The sequence below is a fragment of the Sminthopsis crassicaudata genome, chromosome 1 (genome assembly GCF_048593235.1).
Source record: "Sminthopsis crassicaudata isolate SCR6 chromosome 1, ASM4859323v1, whole genome shotgun sequence".
Taxonomy (NCBI): domain Eukaryota; kingdom Metazoa; phylum Chordata; class Mammalia; order Dasyuromorphia; family Dasyuridae; genus Sminthopsis; species Sminthopsis crassicaudata.
Window position 1 is genome coordinate 498,717,525 of NC_133617.1, and position 18,545 is coordinate 498,736,069.

General features: G+C 32.7%; 1 protein-coding gene across 3 annotated transcripts in view; it reads left to right on the top strand.

Moving 5' to 3' along the window:
* Positions 1-18,545, top strand: part of CEP120 (centrosomal protein 120) — a 91,710-nt gene that overhangs the window by 43,207 nt on the left and 29,958 nt on the right. For all 3 annotated transcript variants that reach the window (XM_074281498.1, XM_074281499.1, XM_074281500.1), the window contains 6 exons: positions 5,111-5,260; positions 6,041-6,223; positions 9,094-9,190; positions 9,449-9,598; positions 15,653-15,742; positions 17,525-17,617. In XM_074281498.1, coding sequence (XP_074137599.1) covers positions 5,111-5,260; positions 6,041-6,223; positions 9,094-9,190; positions 9,449-9,598; positions 15,653-15,742; positions 17,525-17,617 — 763 coding nt within the window. The remainder of the gene's footprint in view (positions 1-5,110; positions 5,261-6,040; positions 6,224-9,093; positions 9,191-9,448; positions 9,599-15,652; positions 15,743-17,524; positions 17,618-18,545) is intronic.

The following is an 18,545-nucleotide window of genomic DNA, read 5'->3' on the forward strand; positions in this document are numbered from 1 at the left end:
GTTTTTTTGGTAAGGTAATGGGGGTTAAGTGACTTGCCAAAGGTCCCACTATTAGTAAGTGTCAAATATCTATGACCAGATTTGAATTCATATTCTCCTGACTCTAGGGTCTGTTCTCTATTCACTGAGTTAACTGGCTGTCCTAGGGCTTTGTTTTCTTATCTAGTTTGTCCCTTTTCATATTATTAGATTAGTTAATCCATTCATATCTAAAGTTCTGATTTAAGTTTATATGTTCCTCCCTCTGTTTCAATGTTTTTGTTCTAGTTGTGTTGCTCCTCCCTCCCCCTTTTTCTGTAAGCATAGTAATATGATCCTTCAGTTACTCTGTTATAATCTTTCTTTAAATTGACTCTGGTTGCTGCTGTCACTTCTCATCCTCTCTTTTGTTATCCCTTTCCCTCTAGAGTTTTGCTTCTTAGTTCCTTTCTCTTTCTTGCTTGTATATAGTTATGATTGACCTCAATTAGACAAATAGATTTCTCTTTCCCCTCCTTCCTTTCAGCTAGTCTTACTCATTTTTTAAAATTTCATTTTTTGTGCCTCTTTCCAAAAATGATTTTTCTCATTCTCTTTAATAACAGTCCTCTCTTTTTGTCTACTTTTTATGTCCTCATTCTCTATATCCTCTATATCCTCATGACCCCAATAATTATCTAATCTTCCTTTTCCTTGTATTTATTCATTCAAAAGATCTTCACTATGGTAGTTCTTTTCCACTATATACTAGAATTTGCTCTGAGGATTCCCTGATTCCTCTTTTTCATAGTGTCTGAGAAGACACTATCCCAGGCTAAGAGTCTCCACCACTGTATTCCTTACTATGCAGTCTACCACTGATTTGTGTTCCCCAGGTTACCTTTTTTTCCTACATTTGCTCTTCCCTGTGTCCATGTTCTCCCACTCTTTCAGATGCCAGTTGCTCCTACAGTTGCAGTCCTCCAACTCCCTCCTCCTAATGTATGAACTTTTCAAGCATCAAATCTACCAGGAGAACCATGACTCTTAGATTGTTCCTTATATATGCTATCTCCAAGATCAGTATGTTTTGCTTGCATAGTGAGTGTATTTCCTTTTTTCTCTTCTACAAAAGTGTCCTTCATTTCTATATATTTGCCTTTCCAATATATTGTTCTCTCTTACTTTACTTGTTAATTGTCATTAAAGATATCATTTTTTCTATCCATTATTCTTCCTCTTTAGGCCATTAATTCTGCTTTCATAATTTTTCATTTTTCCCTTTGAATCACTCAAGAACATTATGTTTTGGTTCTGTGTGCTTATATTCTACAGGGTCCCATTTCTTTTTTTTTTTTTTTTTCTTCCAGTACTTTCTGAACTAATTTATGGGATCTGGATGCTATATTTCCTTCTGTCACTGATTTTTGAGTTGATTTATCTTCAAGATTTTTGACTTTTCTTTTTCCTGAAATATTTGATAATTTAATTTTTCTCTCATTTTCCCCCCCTATCAGTCACATGCTAACTCTCTCTTTAATTGTGAGATGGTCTCAATATCTCAATGCAAAGCTCATTAGCCTAGGTCTTTACCCTAATTGAGACACTTTCAAGTAGTCAAAAGCAGCTTCCCCACTGGAAACTTTTTTTTTTCCCCAGTCTTAGTTGAATGCTTCACACTGCCTTTTCTCCCTGCAACACATACACTATGTCTTTTCTAGGTGTCCTAACCCACTCTGTTCCTTGGTTCTTTGACCTGGTGAAGGCAGTTTAGAGCTATATAATGCTGTTTTCCCCATCTACCTATCCCCACCCCATCACTGGCTCTGCTGATATTACACTGTTGATACTCTTGATTTACTAGAACTAGCATTACAAACAGAATTGATAAAAATTATTCCCTGGGCCATCTACACTAGAGAGAGGACTGTGGGAACTGAGTGTGGATCACAACATAGCTTTTTCACTCTTTGTTGTGATTTATTTGCATTTTATTATTATTTTTTTCTTTTTGATCTGATTTCTCTTCTGTAGCAAGAAAATTATATAAATATGTATACATATGTTGGATTTAACATGCATTTTAACATGTTTAACATATATTGGATTACTTGCCATCTAGGGGAAGAAAGATGGGGGGAAAGAGGGGAAAATTTGGGACACAGAGTTTTGTAAGGGTCAATGTTGAAAAATTATCCATGTATATGTTTTGAAAATAAAAAGCTTTAATAAAAAAAAAAATTCCTGCGGCAGGCTGAAAGAAGGCTCTGATAATCCAGATCAGTTTAGTTCTATGGTATTCCTATCTTCTGGAGGGTAATCTAATCAGAAATCCAAGTTATGTTAAGTTAATTGAAATCCAAGTTAATTGAGGCTAAATTTTTGCTATAAAATAACTTATAGGGTCAACTAGGTGGCGCAGTGAGTAGAGTACCAGCCCTGAAATCAGGACAACCTGAGTTTAAATCTGGCCTCAGACACTTAACACTTTCCTGGCTGTGTAACCCTGGGCAAGTCACTTAACCCCAATTGCCTCAGGGGAAAAAAAAAGATTTAAAATAACTTATGGCCCATGGCTTCTCTATTGGCCTCCTTTGGGTCATTCAACCATGGCACTCTACCTCATAGTGTCTTTCCCTTACCTCCCACCCCCCAAAGCCACATGCTATGTTTCCTAACAACCCCATTATGCTCTTGGCCCCACTTCTTCTCCTTATAGCTCACTAACTCTTTGGGGCTGCTAAGCCCCTTTCAGGATTTGGCCTGACTGCTAGGGACATGGCTCAACCTCATGGGGGTGTTCTTTCTTCTGGTAAATGGCAAGTGCCATTAGGGAATTTGCTCTTTCCATCATTAATTATTAAAACCCTTTTCTATACTCTCCTTAACCTATTTCATATACAGTGTGTCTGTGCCTCTGATTTTATCTGTAACCTGTTCCCCTAAATAAACCCACCTTTTGCCAGAGAGAATGGTCATTATGAATTCTTCATATGACCTCACCTCATCATTTGATGTCTACTATCATATGGGTGTCTACATCAGCTATATCAGCTACATCACTGATGCTATGAGATTATGGCCCATTACTTTTTTAAAATTATCATTATTTTAAAAAAAACCCTTTATTTTCAAAATATATGCAAAGATAGTTTTTAACATTCACCCTTACAAAACCTTGTGTTTCAACTTTTTTTCCTTCTCTTCCCCTCATCCCTTCCCCTAGACAGCAAGCAATCTAATATATGTTAAACATGTACAATTCTTCTATACATATTTTCACAATTATTATGTTGCACAAGAAAAATCAGATCAGAAAGGAAACAAAAATGAGAAAGAAAACAAAAATCAAGCAAACAACAACAAAAAAGGTGAAAATACTATGTTGTGAAAACACTCAGTCCCCACAACCCTCTCTCTGGGTATAGAAGGCTCTCTTCATCACAAGTCTATTGGAATTGGCCTGAATCACCTCATTGTTGAAAAGAGCCATGTCAATCAGAGTTGCTCATCACATAATTTTGTTGTTGTATACAGTCTTCTCTTGGTTCTACTCACTTCACTCAGCATCTATTCATGTAAGTTTCTCCAGGCCTTTCTGAAATCATCCTGCTCGAATGGAATATTCTTATGGAACAATAATATTCTATTACATTCATCTACCATCCACAAACTTTCTAGTTCCATGCCACTATAAAAAGGGCCACTACAAAAGAATCGCTAGAAACATTTTTGCATATGTGGATTCTTTTCCTTTTTTTATGATTTCTTTAGAGGCCCAGTAGAGACACTGCTGCATCAAAAGATATGTACAGTTTGATAATCCTTTGGGCATAGTTCCAAATTGCTCTCTAGAATAGTTGCATCAGTTCACAACTCCATCAACAATGCATCAGTGTCTGTGTTTTCCCATATCCTCTCCAACATTTATCATTATCTTTTCCTGCCATCTTAGTATGGCCTATTATTGCTCCTGAACAGATGGGGTCTCCTGGCTGCTCATTTGACCTGAAAATGAATGATTAGAATTACCTAAGGCTCTTTATTCTAAAGGCAATTGGGCATTTAGTCTGCAAAAGAAAAGACAAATGTAGAAATTACAGCTTGACCTAAGATAATTAGAAAATATGAGTTCTTACACGATTTTTTTTTTTTTACTTTGTGTATATATCAAAACAGTAACATTTCTATATGGTATAATCAAAGCATAGGAGTTGTCATCCCAAAGTTTTCTGGTCATTAACAAGTAAACCTCTTTAAATCTAATTTTTTTTTTTTTATCTTTAATTTGCACATTCAAAATAATACTTAGGATCATAGTATTAAAAGAAGCAGTGATTTTAGAAGCACATAGTCTAATTTCATGTTCTTAAAACTAAACCCTGATAATCTTAAATGATTTGTCCAGCATTATAAAGTTAAGTGAAAGATCTGAGATTTGAAACTAGGTATGAAAGGAGCTGGGTGGTTCAGTGGATAGAGCTCTGTGTCAGTCAGTAAAGATTTGAGTTTAAAGTTATTATGTTTCTTCATCTGTGAAAAAGAGAAGAATAATGTCTTATTCTTCCAAGAATATTAAACTCATATCTTGGATTACTACTGCTGTGTAAATATTAGATACTTATGCTTATTTAAAGGTTTTATTTTGTATTAAATAGTTACTAATGATGACATAATTGATTTAGTGTTGGAAGAAGCCTAAGAAATCATTCAGCCTCATCTTGTTATAGATAAGAAAACTAAGGCCCAGCAGATTAGGATACTTATTCCACAGTCAGAATCAATTGCAGTGCTGAGATTTAGGTCCTCAGGTGCCAGTGTACTTTCTTTGAAATTTTTTTGAACACTAAAGCAAAAGTGACTAATGGTTGTTTTCCTGTTCAATAAACATCATTTATTGATGCATTTACATAATTTCAGCTGTTTTGTAAGGAAATTTTAAAATGTTTTTCTTATCAACATTGAATAAATTAGTGTAACTTTATCTAAGAACATATAAATAAATACATCATAAGCTTGATTAATTTTATCCTTTTCGGGGAGTTCATTTTTACTTCCATTTTATTATTTCCAATTAGATTCTACCTTAGTCAGAATTTACATCTTATAATCATATCTCTTAACCATTTGCATAATTTTTATATGGTACTAGGTATTCCTATCCATTCTTTGGAAGTGCTGCTCCTATCATGACTAATCCACCTGTAGAAGTTCGAAAAAATATGGAGGTTTTTCTTCCCCAGTCTTACTGTGCATTTGATTTTGCTACTTTGCCTCATCAACTCCAAGATACCTTCTTGAGGTATGTGTCTGTGTATGATTAAATAATGAGGTTTCATAAATGTATTTCATATGAAAATTACTAATTTACATTCATAATGTAAAAGAAATTCCATAGGAAAGAACCAAAAACATTTTGAACATTTTATAGAATTTCCTTTAAGCAAAATCTGTAACATTGTGTGCTTCCAAATATTTTATTTAATATGAAAGATTTTAAATTTTTTTGTTATTTAATTTGTCTGGATTTGGTTTGGTCAATTAGCAAAAAATAAAAAATTTGAATGAGGAAGAATTGTTTAAAAAAAAAAAACTGTTGCTGATTCCTAATTTAGTGTATATGTAGTTGAAAAGTTAAAGAAAAATGAATTCCTGGCTCTGTCATTATTAAAAGAGATGTATGCCCTTGGCATTATATCTAACATGTCTGTGTCTCAAGATTTTTATCTGGACTGTAGAAGGAGATGCCTTATGTCTAAGTTAACAGAAAATTTGAAAAGATTCTCTACTATGAAAAGAAGAATGGGAAAAATTAAAAATTAAAATCTTTAACCAGAAATTAGAAAAAACAAATTGTAAAGAATTTTTTCCTTTAAGATATGTAGATACAGATATTAATAATTATTCATTTTTGCTACATGTGCTTTCACTCAAAATGATGATTAGGAAGACATTAAAAGGAGTTGTATCATCTCAATTTGAACTTAGAAAATACAAAACATTTAATTCAGCGAAAAATCTTTATCTTCTTTGATTTTAACTATGTTATTGTAAAAAAAATTTTTTTTTCTTTTATCCATAGGTTACCACTGCTTGTTGAACTGTGGCATAAGGATAAAATGGCCAAAGATTTACTTCTAGGAATTGCAAGAATTCAGCTTTCAAATGTCTTATCTTTAGAAAAAACACGATTTTTAGGTGCTCATGGTGAACAATGTTGGCGTCAAACTTTCAGTGAAAAGGTTCCTGTCACAGCAGCACAAGGGTAATATCATTACTAAACATTCTTCTATTTGGACCAGTTACATTTTATTATATTTCTATTTTAATGTAACCTTCCAGTTTCTATATTCAATTTATATCCTTAGAAAACTGTCTAGAGCACCAAGAAGTTAAGTTACCTAGCATCTTACAGTCAGTATATATCAAGAGGAGAAATTGAACAGAGGCTCTGTTTTTGGCTCTGAGGTCATCTTTTCTATCTTCAGGGTTTAATTTGAAGAGTACATTTTTACATTGTAGAATGATAAAATAGGAGACCATTTATTCTCAGTACAGTAGACATTCAACATTAATTAAATTTTTATTGAAGCATGATTTGTCCTACTACTTTCAGAACATGAATGTTAAAAAGTCATAGGAGATACTTTTTATCCCAGAATGCTGCCTCTTAGGAATAATATACCATTCTTAAATGTGGCAAAGTTATCTATCTAATATTATCTGTAAAGAAAAACAGTTTTAAAAGCTTTAAAATCTATGTTCAATGTAATGACCAGATATTTCTCCGGCGGACTCATGATAAATCAAATTACTCATCTTCTAATAGAGAAGTAGTAGATATAAGAAACAGAAAGAGACATATTTTCTGAATAGGGACACTGGATATATCCATTTTGTTTGATTGTGCTAATAACAAAATGATCAACAAGATGAGTTATTGATCTATAATAGTAAAGGGAGTTCTCTGGCATCATTGCCAATTTCCCCATGTCATGTCATCATGGAACAAAAAAAAAATCAAGTTGTTCATGTTTTTAGTTGAGAGACTGTACTACTATGAGCTTATTTAGATCTGCTCTGTACTACTATGAGCTTATTTAGATCTGCTTTCTACAATATCCCTAGCCATCGTTCCTATGGTCTTTTACTGAAAGAATTTGGCAGGGAGTTTGGGGAAGGGATTGCATATATTGTGAAAATGTAACAAAGATCTGGTTTAAACAGGAAAGAAAATTTAATAAATATTTTGTATCTAAAGTTCATGAAGCATGAATTACATTATTCACTGTTTCAAAATTGTAATTAAGAACAAGTCAGTTACATTTTTATAAATACTACATAGTATAAATTGCAAAGAAGATGGTGATTTCCTTTGGTAGAGTGAATTTTCTTACCTTGAGTTCCCTGTATTGATGAAATCAGAAGCCTGTTGTCTATTTCCATTTATTCCTATGCTTAACATTTTGTTTTTAAAATAAAGGGGTGTTGCATTTTCTCAAAAGCTTTCCCCCCAGAGATAGCTAGGTGGTGTAGTAGATAGAGCACCAGGAAGTCAAGAGGACCTGAGTTTAAATCTGGCCTCAGACACTCAACACTTCCTAGCTGTGTGATCCTGGGCAAGTCACTTAACCCCCATTGCCTCAGCAAAACAAAACAAACAACAACAAAAAAAAAGCTTTTCTCTCCTACATCTTTCAATATAATTAGGTGGTTTTCGTTGTTTTTATTTTTATATTGGTCTATTATGTTTATACTTTTCCTAATACTGTTGTGTTGTTTTTTTTTTAAATTTTGTTAAACATTTCCTAGTTACATTTTAATCTGATTTCAGTTGTACTGGCATCTTGGAGTCCAGTTATCTTTGACCTAGAGAACTGAGAGATTGGGACTTGCCCAATAACCACACTGCTTAGATATATTAAGGGCGAATCTTCTTGGTTGTTAGGGCTATTCTCTTTTCAGTGCCATGCTGCCTTTCTTCTTCAAGTTGATAGGAGCAAATTAATGATTGTTCCACAGTTCTGAACCTACCAAAGCCATATCCTTCCATTTTGGTCATAGGATGGTGAGATTGAGAATCTCAAAATTGTAAGTGACTCAAATAGAAAGATATATGATGGGGATAAGTAAGCCAAAGCATATTACCAGTCACGATGAGGGAACATGGAAACCAGAAAAGCAGATAAAGTGATTTTCTATTGAGAGCAGACTAAAACAAATGGACAACTCATATCTTATGCTGCTATACCTCAAAGTATTAAAAGAACCATAGTGAGGCCTTTGTGAAAAGATTAAATAAGACTCAATTTTTGCCCTCCCAGAGTTTATTCTAGTTAGAATCTCTAATTCATTGGGTAGGTCTTCTGCAGAAAGACATGGACAGGAATTATACAGATTAAGAAAGCATGGAAGGCTTTCTGTATTGGCAGAGGAAATATTCACAGGGACAAGATAATAATAATTGATCTATCTAAGTAGGTTAAGTAGTTGCTAATGGCTCAATTTTTATTTTTTATCTTTTAAGTAAGTATTCTATTGTCTCATATCATTCATTATGATAATTGTAATAAATTATACTTCATGCATTCATAGGAGTTTTCAAAAATGTATATGCTATAAAAATTTGAGAATCTGGGAAAAAGTGACCTAGTTTTCTATTCATTTCTCCTCTTTATTTCCATTTTTTTTCTCATAACTTTCTGTTTAAGAAATAGCTCAAATTCAGATATTGTAGAGATTGCCATATGGTGTTAGGTAATATTTGACATATAGGATTTGAATAAGTTGTTCATAGAACTTCTTTTGGGAAATCTATAATAGGATTAAATGTCTGTATTTGTCTTTGAATCCAAAATGTCCTGAGGTCTATCATTCAAGGAAACTGAAATAGGAGTGGAAAAGCTTAAGCACCGGTGAAAAGCCACGGTACTAAATTGGCATTATAATCGCTGAGCCCACTAAAAGGCTACTATAATTTCAACAGCAGTGGTACCAAGACAGTGGCATATGGGCTCTTTCTTTCTCCTTAAATCTCTGCTTTCAAGTAATAGCAAAATTGCAAATAAAAGGGGAAATTGTGTTAAGAATTTTATGTTATGAATTGTAATTTTTTTTTTAATTTTTAATTTATAGGACAAATAACAAGATAGCAGATCTTTCTTATACATTGACTTTAGAAGATCACGGACTTGTGAAAATTCGTGAAATATTGATACCTGAATCATCCCAGGTATATATTTACACATATATAGATATCTACATATATATGAATACATATATATAGATATAGATATTTACATATATATGAATACATATATATAGATATCTACATATATATGAATACATATATATATATATACATAATGAATATATGTATAAAATACATACATACATGTATGATATTTTTAATCTTATACTGGTCCTTTTAAAGATTCCTAATATCAATATTTCTTTTTGGTTAAAATATTTTCTCAATATTTCTCCCTAGGGTTTAGCTACAAATCAACAGAAGCCACTTTCTCCTCAAGCACTTTGTGGTACAGAAACACAGGCAGAGCCCCGAGAAACTCTAGAATACAAAGCAGCCCTGGAGTTAGAGATGTGGAAAGAAATGCAAGAAGACCTATTTGAAAATCAGGTTAAACATTTCCTACTTTTATGATGTTTTATGATGTTTTAGTAATATCCTTTTGAATAGCACTTTGAATATCCAGTCTTATTTTTGTTCTGGTAGGAGAGAGTATTGAGATGCTCTCCACATTTGTTTGATAAAAGAACTGATGTACAGAAAGGGTCAATGAATTGCCCAGGGTCACACAACTAGGATTATAACTTTATGTCCATGTTCCTTTTATTCATCCCCCACAAAGAAAATCAAGCAGTAGCTCTACTTTATGATTGGCCAAACTGTTTATATAGCTTATTCTGTAATTGATAACTGTATGTAGTACTCCTTGTCTTCCTGTAGACTTAATTGCCTTGAAATACAGAGCCACAGTGACCAATAGACCAATAGTCAGACCCTTGGCTATGTAGAGATTTTTTGTTGTTTTTGTTGCCTGGCCCTGTGATTTCATTGGTAGAGGGAGCTCCCAGTGAGAAAGCTCCCCTACATCAGTTCTGCTTCTTCATTCTTCTTCAGACTCTGAGGGTTTAAGTGATTTTACTTGTATTTGTGCAAAGAATCAGTTAGTATGTATCCATATACATACTATATATGAATGAACTGACTTCATTTTGTAAAATGATTGTTTATTATGCAAATGCCACTTAGTCAACTTTAATTTGATTTTTTAAATAGTCTGATAATTTTAATCTTATGATTAAGTCAAAACTTCTCTATATTTTTTCTTTCCAAAATACTTATTACTATTTAAGGAAATGGACCATAGTATCATTTGTTAATGTTGGCCTTATTTACTGGGATAGATATATTACTTTACTCAACTAACAAGCAGTTACCTTTAGAGAGCAAGGTGAAGTAAGAGAAGGTATAATAGATTTAGAGCTGGAAGGAAACTCAGAAGTCATATAGTCTAATCTATTCATTTTTCAGATGAGGCAACTAAGTCCAGAGATGTTTGGATTTGCCTAGGGTCATATAGGTTGTAAGTGGCATGTCCAGAATTAGAACCCAGGTCCTTTCCACTCCACCAGAAACTTGCTTTTACTATTTTCAGTAGTTTTTTTGTTTGTTTGTTTGTTTTGCAATTTGGTGGCAATCTCTCCATTCCTTTATCCATTAAATCCATTTCCTTGAGCTCTCTTCTTTTCTGCTTTTACATATTTCATTCTTACTAAAGTAGAAATGACTGATAATTCACTAATGGTTTAATGGAAAGCTCTTTTGAGTACTTGTATTTTCATAGGTAGTAAAGCATTTATTCCCATATCTATCCCCAAAATCTAAATCCCTCCCAAAAAAATTTTTTGTTCATGTATAAGTCAGACTTGTCATGTCAGTAATTTACATTTATATTCACATTTATATTAATAATATGTTAAGGTTTTATACCTATATGATACATAGTGCTTTCTCCAAAATGACTGGTCCAGTGATATAAGTAGTCCTAGTGTTGTAGACTAGTATTTAGGCCAGATATATAGTTTGGGTTTCAGATCAGAACAGTTGATTATCTTAACGGTTAACAAAAGGAAATGAACTTTGCTATAGGATGGAAAGAAATCCAGCAAGAATTTAGCATTGATTCAGTGTGGTGCAGTTTTTTGCTTTTTCTTTTACCATTATGTGATTAAAGGAAAGAAGGATTCCTAACTCTTCATGCCTTGGCTGTTGTATTTAGGCCCCAAAAAGCTATACCAGTATTCAAGCCTGGTTTGAACCAATTAAATCTCTAGTTCCAATATGTTTGACTTGCTAGCCTATTATGCTTGGGTTAGGGGCTTAAGAAAGGCCAAACTAATCCACATGGCAGGAGATGCTTGTAAAAATTGTTCTAGCACAGAAAGCATTATCTAATGCAAGAGTATATACACTTGCCTATTTCTTTTTTGACAAAGTGAACAGTCTTGTGATTTTTCTTAAGTGGGACTTCTCCACTGATATAGATCTGTACAGCTCTTTTGTGACTTAGAATCTTAAGAAAAATTTCTAACTCCAAAGGTGAAATGATTTGTCTGGGATCACATGCCCAGTGTGTGGTTTAGATAGCATAGGAAGCTATGCTACTCAAGTGTGCAGTTAATTGCCTTGCTTTTGACCATATAGCTAATAATTGTCACAGCTAACTTTTCAACCTTTGTTTCCCAACTTAGCATCATCAAATATTTTAAACTGGAAAGAACTCTTGAGATCACCTCATTCAATCTTTCTTATTTTATAAATGAGGAGATGGCTACAGGAAGGGGAAGTGTCTTGCACAAAGTCATATAGTTATTACATGGTAAAGCTAGGACTTACTCCATGCTTATTGTTCCTTCAGTTAATCCATGCTAACTATATTGTGTCCTGGCATTTTTCTTAAGTTCCATAAAAGGAAACAAAAGAAATAGAAAATAAGGTCCGTATGGAGTACTTTTATGTAAAGTATGTTCTAGATAACTTGCTATTGATTCCTATTATAATTTCAGGTAGGCGTGTCAAGAGTTTGATTTCATGTTCTGGCCTCTCCTAATTCCAGGTCCAGCACCTTTTCTACTGAGACAATGGAGAGTATTGAATTTAGAATTGGTAAAGATTTGAGTTCAAGTTCAATATCTGTTATTTATGAATTCTCTGATCATGACAAAGTTAGTTAATTTCTCCAAGCTTCAATTGCACATCAATAAAATGGCAATAAATACCACCTGTAGTAGTTGTTGTAGTAGTTCACAGGATTCTTCTGAAATTCAAATGAAAAAAAATATTTGTAAAGCATTTTGTAAATCTTACAATGATAATGGATTGTCAGGGATAAAAAATTGGATAATCAAACTGACACCAATCAACTATACCAACTTCATCTAGAAGTTTAATCAATGTTAATTAATTGCCATAACAAATCATATGACTTGCCATATGGAGAAAGATAGCTGCTAAATGGCAATACAAGTTATAAAATCAACTAATCTGTAAAACTTTAAGAATTATGTTCATTAGAACTAGCAAAATATTATAACAGAAATATTGCATGATAATCAGCTGTGAATGACTTGGCTAGTTTCAACAATACAATTATCTTAGACAATTTTGAAGATGAAAAGTACTATCAACTTCCAGAGAAAAAACTGATATAGTCAGAATACAGATTGAAACATACTTTTTAAAATTTTTTTTATTTTTCTTGTTTTGGGGGGATGGGAGAGGGACTGTTTTCTTTCACAACATTTTTAATATGAAAATATGTATTGCTGAGTGCATACATATAACCTATATACAATAGCTTGTCTTTTTAGTAAAGGGAATAGGATATTGAGGGAGGAAGAGAATTTGAATTTCAAATTTTTTTTAAAAAGAATGTTGGGACAGCTAGATGGTACAGTGGATTGAGCACCAATGCTGAAGACAGGAGGACCTGAGTTCATATTTGGCTTCAGACACTTAATATTTACTAGCTGTGTGACTCTGGGTAAATCATTTAACCCAGTTTGCCTCCTTCTCCCCCCCAAGAAAAAAGAATGTTAACTTTTACATGTCATTAGAAGAAAAAATAAAATATTAAAAGGGAAAAAAATTTATTTAAGGAAAGGGTGTTCATTTAGTAGTATCAGCTTATAGAACAAAATATAGGCAGTATAAAGAAAGCAGTCTAAAAAAAATGTGGAAAAATACTCAACTAGACAAGGTCCTCCTAGAGGCATTCAGGATTAAAAAGAAAAGGAAAGGCTACAAAGAGGAAAAAAAAAAGAGTTGCAAAATCCATTTTAATAAATGTTTTCTTCATCAAGGATTGTGGAATTTAGACTGTAAAAGGTGCCATTTTTTTAAGGTGCCATTAAAAGAGGTAGAAATAGCACTAAAATTAACAAAGATGGCAAAAGCAGCTATTCATCTTATCAGTTATTGATTGAACAACAACCAGTTGTTGATCAGTGACCTTCTGCCCCATCCCCCCCATCCCCCCCACCCCCCAAATAAAATATTGAAAGGTTTGAGATTTTTCTTCTATACCTTTAAAATCTTCCTCCTGGATATCTTTATTTATTTTTTTTTAATTAATTCTTCAGCGAACTCATAATTGAATTACTTCCATATACAGATGGTAAAAGTGACTCAATTGTGAATGTGTTCAATTGGAGAAATAAGGTAACTTTGCTATGGATAAACAAATCATAAGTGCTAATATAAAAAGTATCTGGAGAAGGAAGACACAAAAAATGTGGGCAAAAAAAATTTCAAATTTTATCAATATCAGTAGGGAAGGTTGTGGGGATCAAGGTTGTTGATTAATCAATAACTTAATAACTACTGATTTATGTGCCTCCTTTGGCTTCCACACAGAATCTTTTATACTAATTTCTTTATGAATTGTAGGGGAATGAGCAGCAATTCTTAAACAATATTCAATAATGTACCACATCTTTACCATTTCAAAATAAACTAAAAAATGTAGAAAATATAAAATCTCACTGTGATTGTTGCTTGTTATTTTAAAAGTACTTAAAGCAGTAGACCAGAATACCAACACCATTTTACAAGGCTCTTTTACAGCAAGATGTATATGTGTCTGTGTAAGAATATACACACATGGATATATATTAAGCTATGTGTATATATATATATATATATATATATATATATATTCCTACATATATTACATATATGTGCTTATAGATAGATAGATTTGTGAGGTCCATGTAGGACAAGAACAGGCTGTAATTTAAGAAACTCTGGTAAAAACAAGAGTAAAGAATATTATTTAGAAACTGAATGAAATGAAAAGAAAATTGACAGGTTATCTGCCAAGAATTGGGAATGACAAGTGAATAGCAAGAATATCCCACTGGCTGATAGAAGAAAGCAAAAAAGTCTTCCAACATATAAGCTCGACTGTTTTATGGTGGATCTTTAGGACAACATGGTCTTGAGTTCTAAAATGTGCGGGAATGGTTGGTATTCTATATCTTAACACAATAAGGTCACAGATTTGAATGTGTTAATAATTAACACTTACATATTAAGTTGTTTTTTTTTTCCCCCCATGCTACTTCTGCCTCTTAAATACATAAGATAGTTAGACTTCATTTTTTGGCAGTTCTTACTGTTTCCACAAGATCTGAATATTTGTGTACTTATATTGATTACATTACTTTGTGATTCTTTGTTTTATTTTATTTAGCCAGCATATACATAGCACTAGGGCAGTGGTCCCCAAACTTTTTAAATAAGGGGCCAGTTCACTGTCCCTCAGACTGTTGGAGATCCAGATTATAGTAAAAACAAAAGCTCACATTCTGTCTCTGCCCCTCAGCCCATTTTCCATAACTTGGTGGGTCGCATAAATGTCCTCAGCGGGCTGCATCTGGCCCAGGGGCCATAGTTTGAGAACCCCTGCACTAGGGTCTTATATTTTATTTCCTTTTAACAGAATGTTTTATCACTTTTCAAATGACAGTGAAGGGCAGCTAGGTGGTGCAGTAGACAGAGCATCAGCCCTGGTGTTAGGAGTCCCAGAGTTCAGATATGACCTCAGATGCTTAACATTTGTTAGCTTTGTGATCTCAGGCAAGTCGCTTAATCTCTATTGCCTCACCCAAAAAAAAAAAAAAAGGATAATTAAAAATGTTGGTGAATCAGTTCAGCAAATGTCTATTTAATTCCTACTATGTACACAAAATTAGCTAGGCTCTAGGGACATAAAAACCAAAGTGAAAAATTGTTTTTCTGTTTACAAGGAACATAAATCTCACATACTTCATCTCAAGATTTCTAGGGCTATTCAGAAAATAGGACCAAGGAAATTGTGTTAGGATTACTTTCCTTTTGCCTCTAAGTCTGTTTCAGAGGACTACTAAGAATTTAGGATTATTTTCTCTAAAATAAGTTGCTCTATATTTATATATTTGTTATATATTTAAAAATAAAAGACTTTATGCTCTGTTGAATGATGCTTATGGAAATTCTTACACTAACATATTTTTAAAACTTTGAGTTAGAATGCTTAAGAAAATCTTTGGGAGATAAATGTTTAATATTTAGCTTCAGTAGAGCTACTTGATTTTATTCAATATTGTTTTTGTTTCTTTTTAATAGCTGAAAAAGAGGGAACTAGCTCACATGCAGGCTCTTGCAGAGGAGTGGAAGAAAAGAGATAGAGAAAGAGAATCATTAGTAAAGAAAAAGGTAATTAAATTATTTATGAAGTGGTCTGTAGTAAGCATATTTGGAACTGTACATTTTTTCTCACCATTTTTGAGAGTCTTTTTTATCTGAAAAAGAAGAATCTAAGAAATTAGATTGTTCTATTATCTGATTATTTCTTTGAATTGTAAAGTGTTTAGTTGTCTGTAACCTTTCTTCAACAAATATGTTAATCTCTAGATAACCTTGAAATGGATTTAATGACATTCATTCGAAACTTATGATGAGGAGATAAAAACCAAAGTCTTCTACCAATCAAGTCCATTTTTCAAAAACAGAATTTTATTTTAGTAATTTTTTTTTTTTCCTTTTCACAGTTTTGGGTATATGCTTGCATTTTGAATTAAATTTTGGGCTTAGTTTGTATACACTTCTCAAATTATATACACTTGTATAAAATAAACTGTTTTTACCTATACGACTTTGATTTCCATTAGTAAGGTTGTTAAACCGAGGAAATGCTATAGGCATCACATTCATTTCACAAAGAATTTGATCTGCCTTCTTTGATTTCCTTATGAATAAAAAATATAGTTTGAATGATACAACTGTTAGGGGAATTCACAGCTGCTTAAATAGTTTTACCAAACTAGTATTTATTAATAGCTTAACCTCAAACTTGGGTTTGAGTTCATACAGCTATTTATTAATGGCTTTAATTCAGTGCAATAGGGGGGGGGTCTATCCTTGACTTTTATTATATAGAGTTGGTGTCTCATAAAATCTTAGATTTAGAACTAACCTTAGAAGCCATCAAGTCCAGCCTCCTTTTTATGAAGAATCCCCTTTATGACATCTCTAGCATATTTTTGTTCAAGTATTTCAGTAGACCCAATGACAATATTTAGATGAAAAATCCATTCCTTTTTTTGATGACATCTGATTGTTAGAAATTGTTTTATTATACTCTCTAAAACTTTCTTTGTTTTTCTTGGATTTTTATGGATGCTTTCTTTTGTAACATGTCTAATGTGGAAATTGTGTTTTGTATGTATGACTTCATGTATATAATTAATACTATATTGATTGCCGTTGTAAGGATTAAGGAAGGAGTGGAAGAAAAAGGATTTGGAACACAATTTTTTAAATTAATTAAAATAAATGTAATTGGGAAATATTTGATGAAATAAAAATGTGGCAAAAATTATGTTTTATATTAAGGTGAGATAAGTCTTTCATAAATTGATGGTTTTCAATATTTTGGTTGACACATTTTAAAGCAACATTTATAAATTAATTTTTGATCATGATGCCAAGGGATCTAGAAAATATGTTATATGTATACAACAGTTAAGAAACAATTGTATTTAGGCTGAAAAGAAGATTAAACTAGCTTCATAATAATAATTAACCCATGATACCATAATATGTGTGATAATCTTAACTATTTAAAATTATGAATTGATCATAAATATTTAAGAATGGGGACTAAGTTTGTTTGGGGCTTGCCAAGTGAATCTTATTAAATAGTGAAATTTTTAGCTCCAACTTAAGAAAGAAATTGACAATTAGAACGGTTCAACATTTTAATGAACTTGCTTCATGGAGTGTTGGAGTCTCCATCACCAGAGATCAAATTGGACATTGTATGATCAACTATTTGTCAGATATGCTTTAGGAATAATTATTTAATTAAATAACTTCTAATGTTTCTCTTCCAGATCTGAGTTTCTGTGATTCTAAGATTTATATAAAGCTTATAAAAATATATATCTTTAAAATTTCTTAGGAAAATAACATTAATTTTTAAAATATAATTTTCAGGTAGCAGAATACACTATTTTGGAAGGAAAACTTCAGAAAACTTTAAATGACTTAGAAAAGCGTGAACAACAGCTTTCCAATGCAGAATCAGAGGTATATTATCCATATACTTAATTTCAAAAGAGCATGTACCAGTGTGTATGTAGCATGCTTCATTGTAATCTGGATTTCTAACAGCATATCAGTATTTGAGATTTCCCCATGGACACATTGCCCTCCTCTGGGTTGCTATTTTGGTCTTCAGTGTTAACATAGTAACTTTCTATGGTTAGGCTTCTTTTCTGTTTCTTGCTCATTTTCTTTCCTTTTCTTTTTGTATTTCCTTTTTTGTGCCTTTTATGTGCCTTTGCATTCTGCTCCTGGGGTAAAGAGGACATTGTCCCAAGCTTTCCAGTTCTGATCCTTGGCTTTGAGCACAGAGGCTCCTTATATTTGGTGTCTTGCTCTCAGTAGGCAGTGGCCCTATCTGCCCTCCAGAAAACAGTTTCCTAGTTTGACAGATTGTTTTCTGAGTTGGGACTAGAGGCTGCCCCACTGGTCTGCTTTATTATTGAACTACTACTGAGGGTCTCAGTTGTTGATCTGCTGTGATTAAGATCCCCTCACTGGTTTTCCTGGAAACTGTCTGAAGTGGGCTGAACACTCTTTTCTTTTTTTTTTTAGATTTTACAATTTTTTAAAAAATTAAATTTATAATTATACATTTTTTTGACAGTATATGTGCATGAGTAATTTTTTTTATAACATTATCCCTTGTATTCATTTTTCCAGATTTCCCCCTCCTTCCCTCTACTCCCTCCCCTAGATAACAGGCGATCTCATACATTTTACATGTGTTACAGTATAACCTAGATATAATATATGTGTGTAAATCCAATTTTCTTGTTGCATGTTAAGTATTTGATTCTGAAGGTATAAGTAACCTGGGTAGATAAGACAGTAGTGCTAACAATTTATATTCACTTCCCAGTGTTCCTTTTCTGGGTGTAGTTGTTTCTGTCCATCATTGATCAGCTGGAAG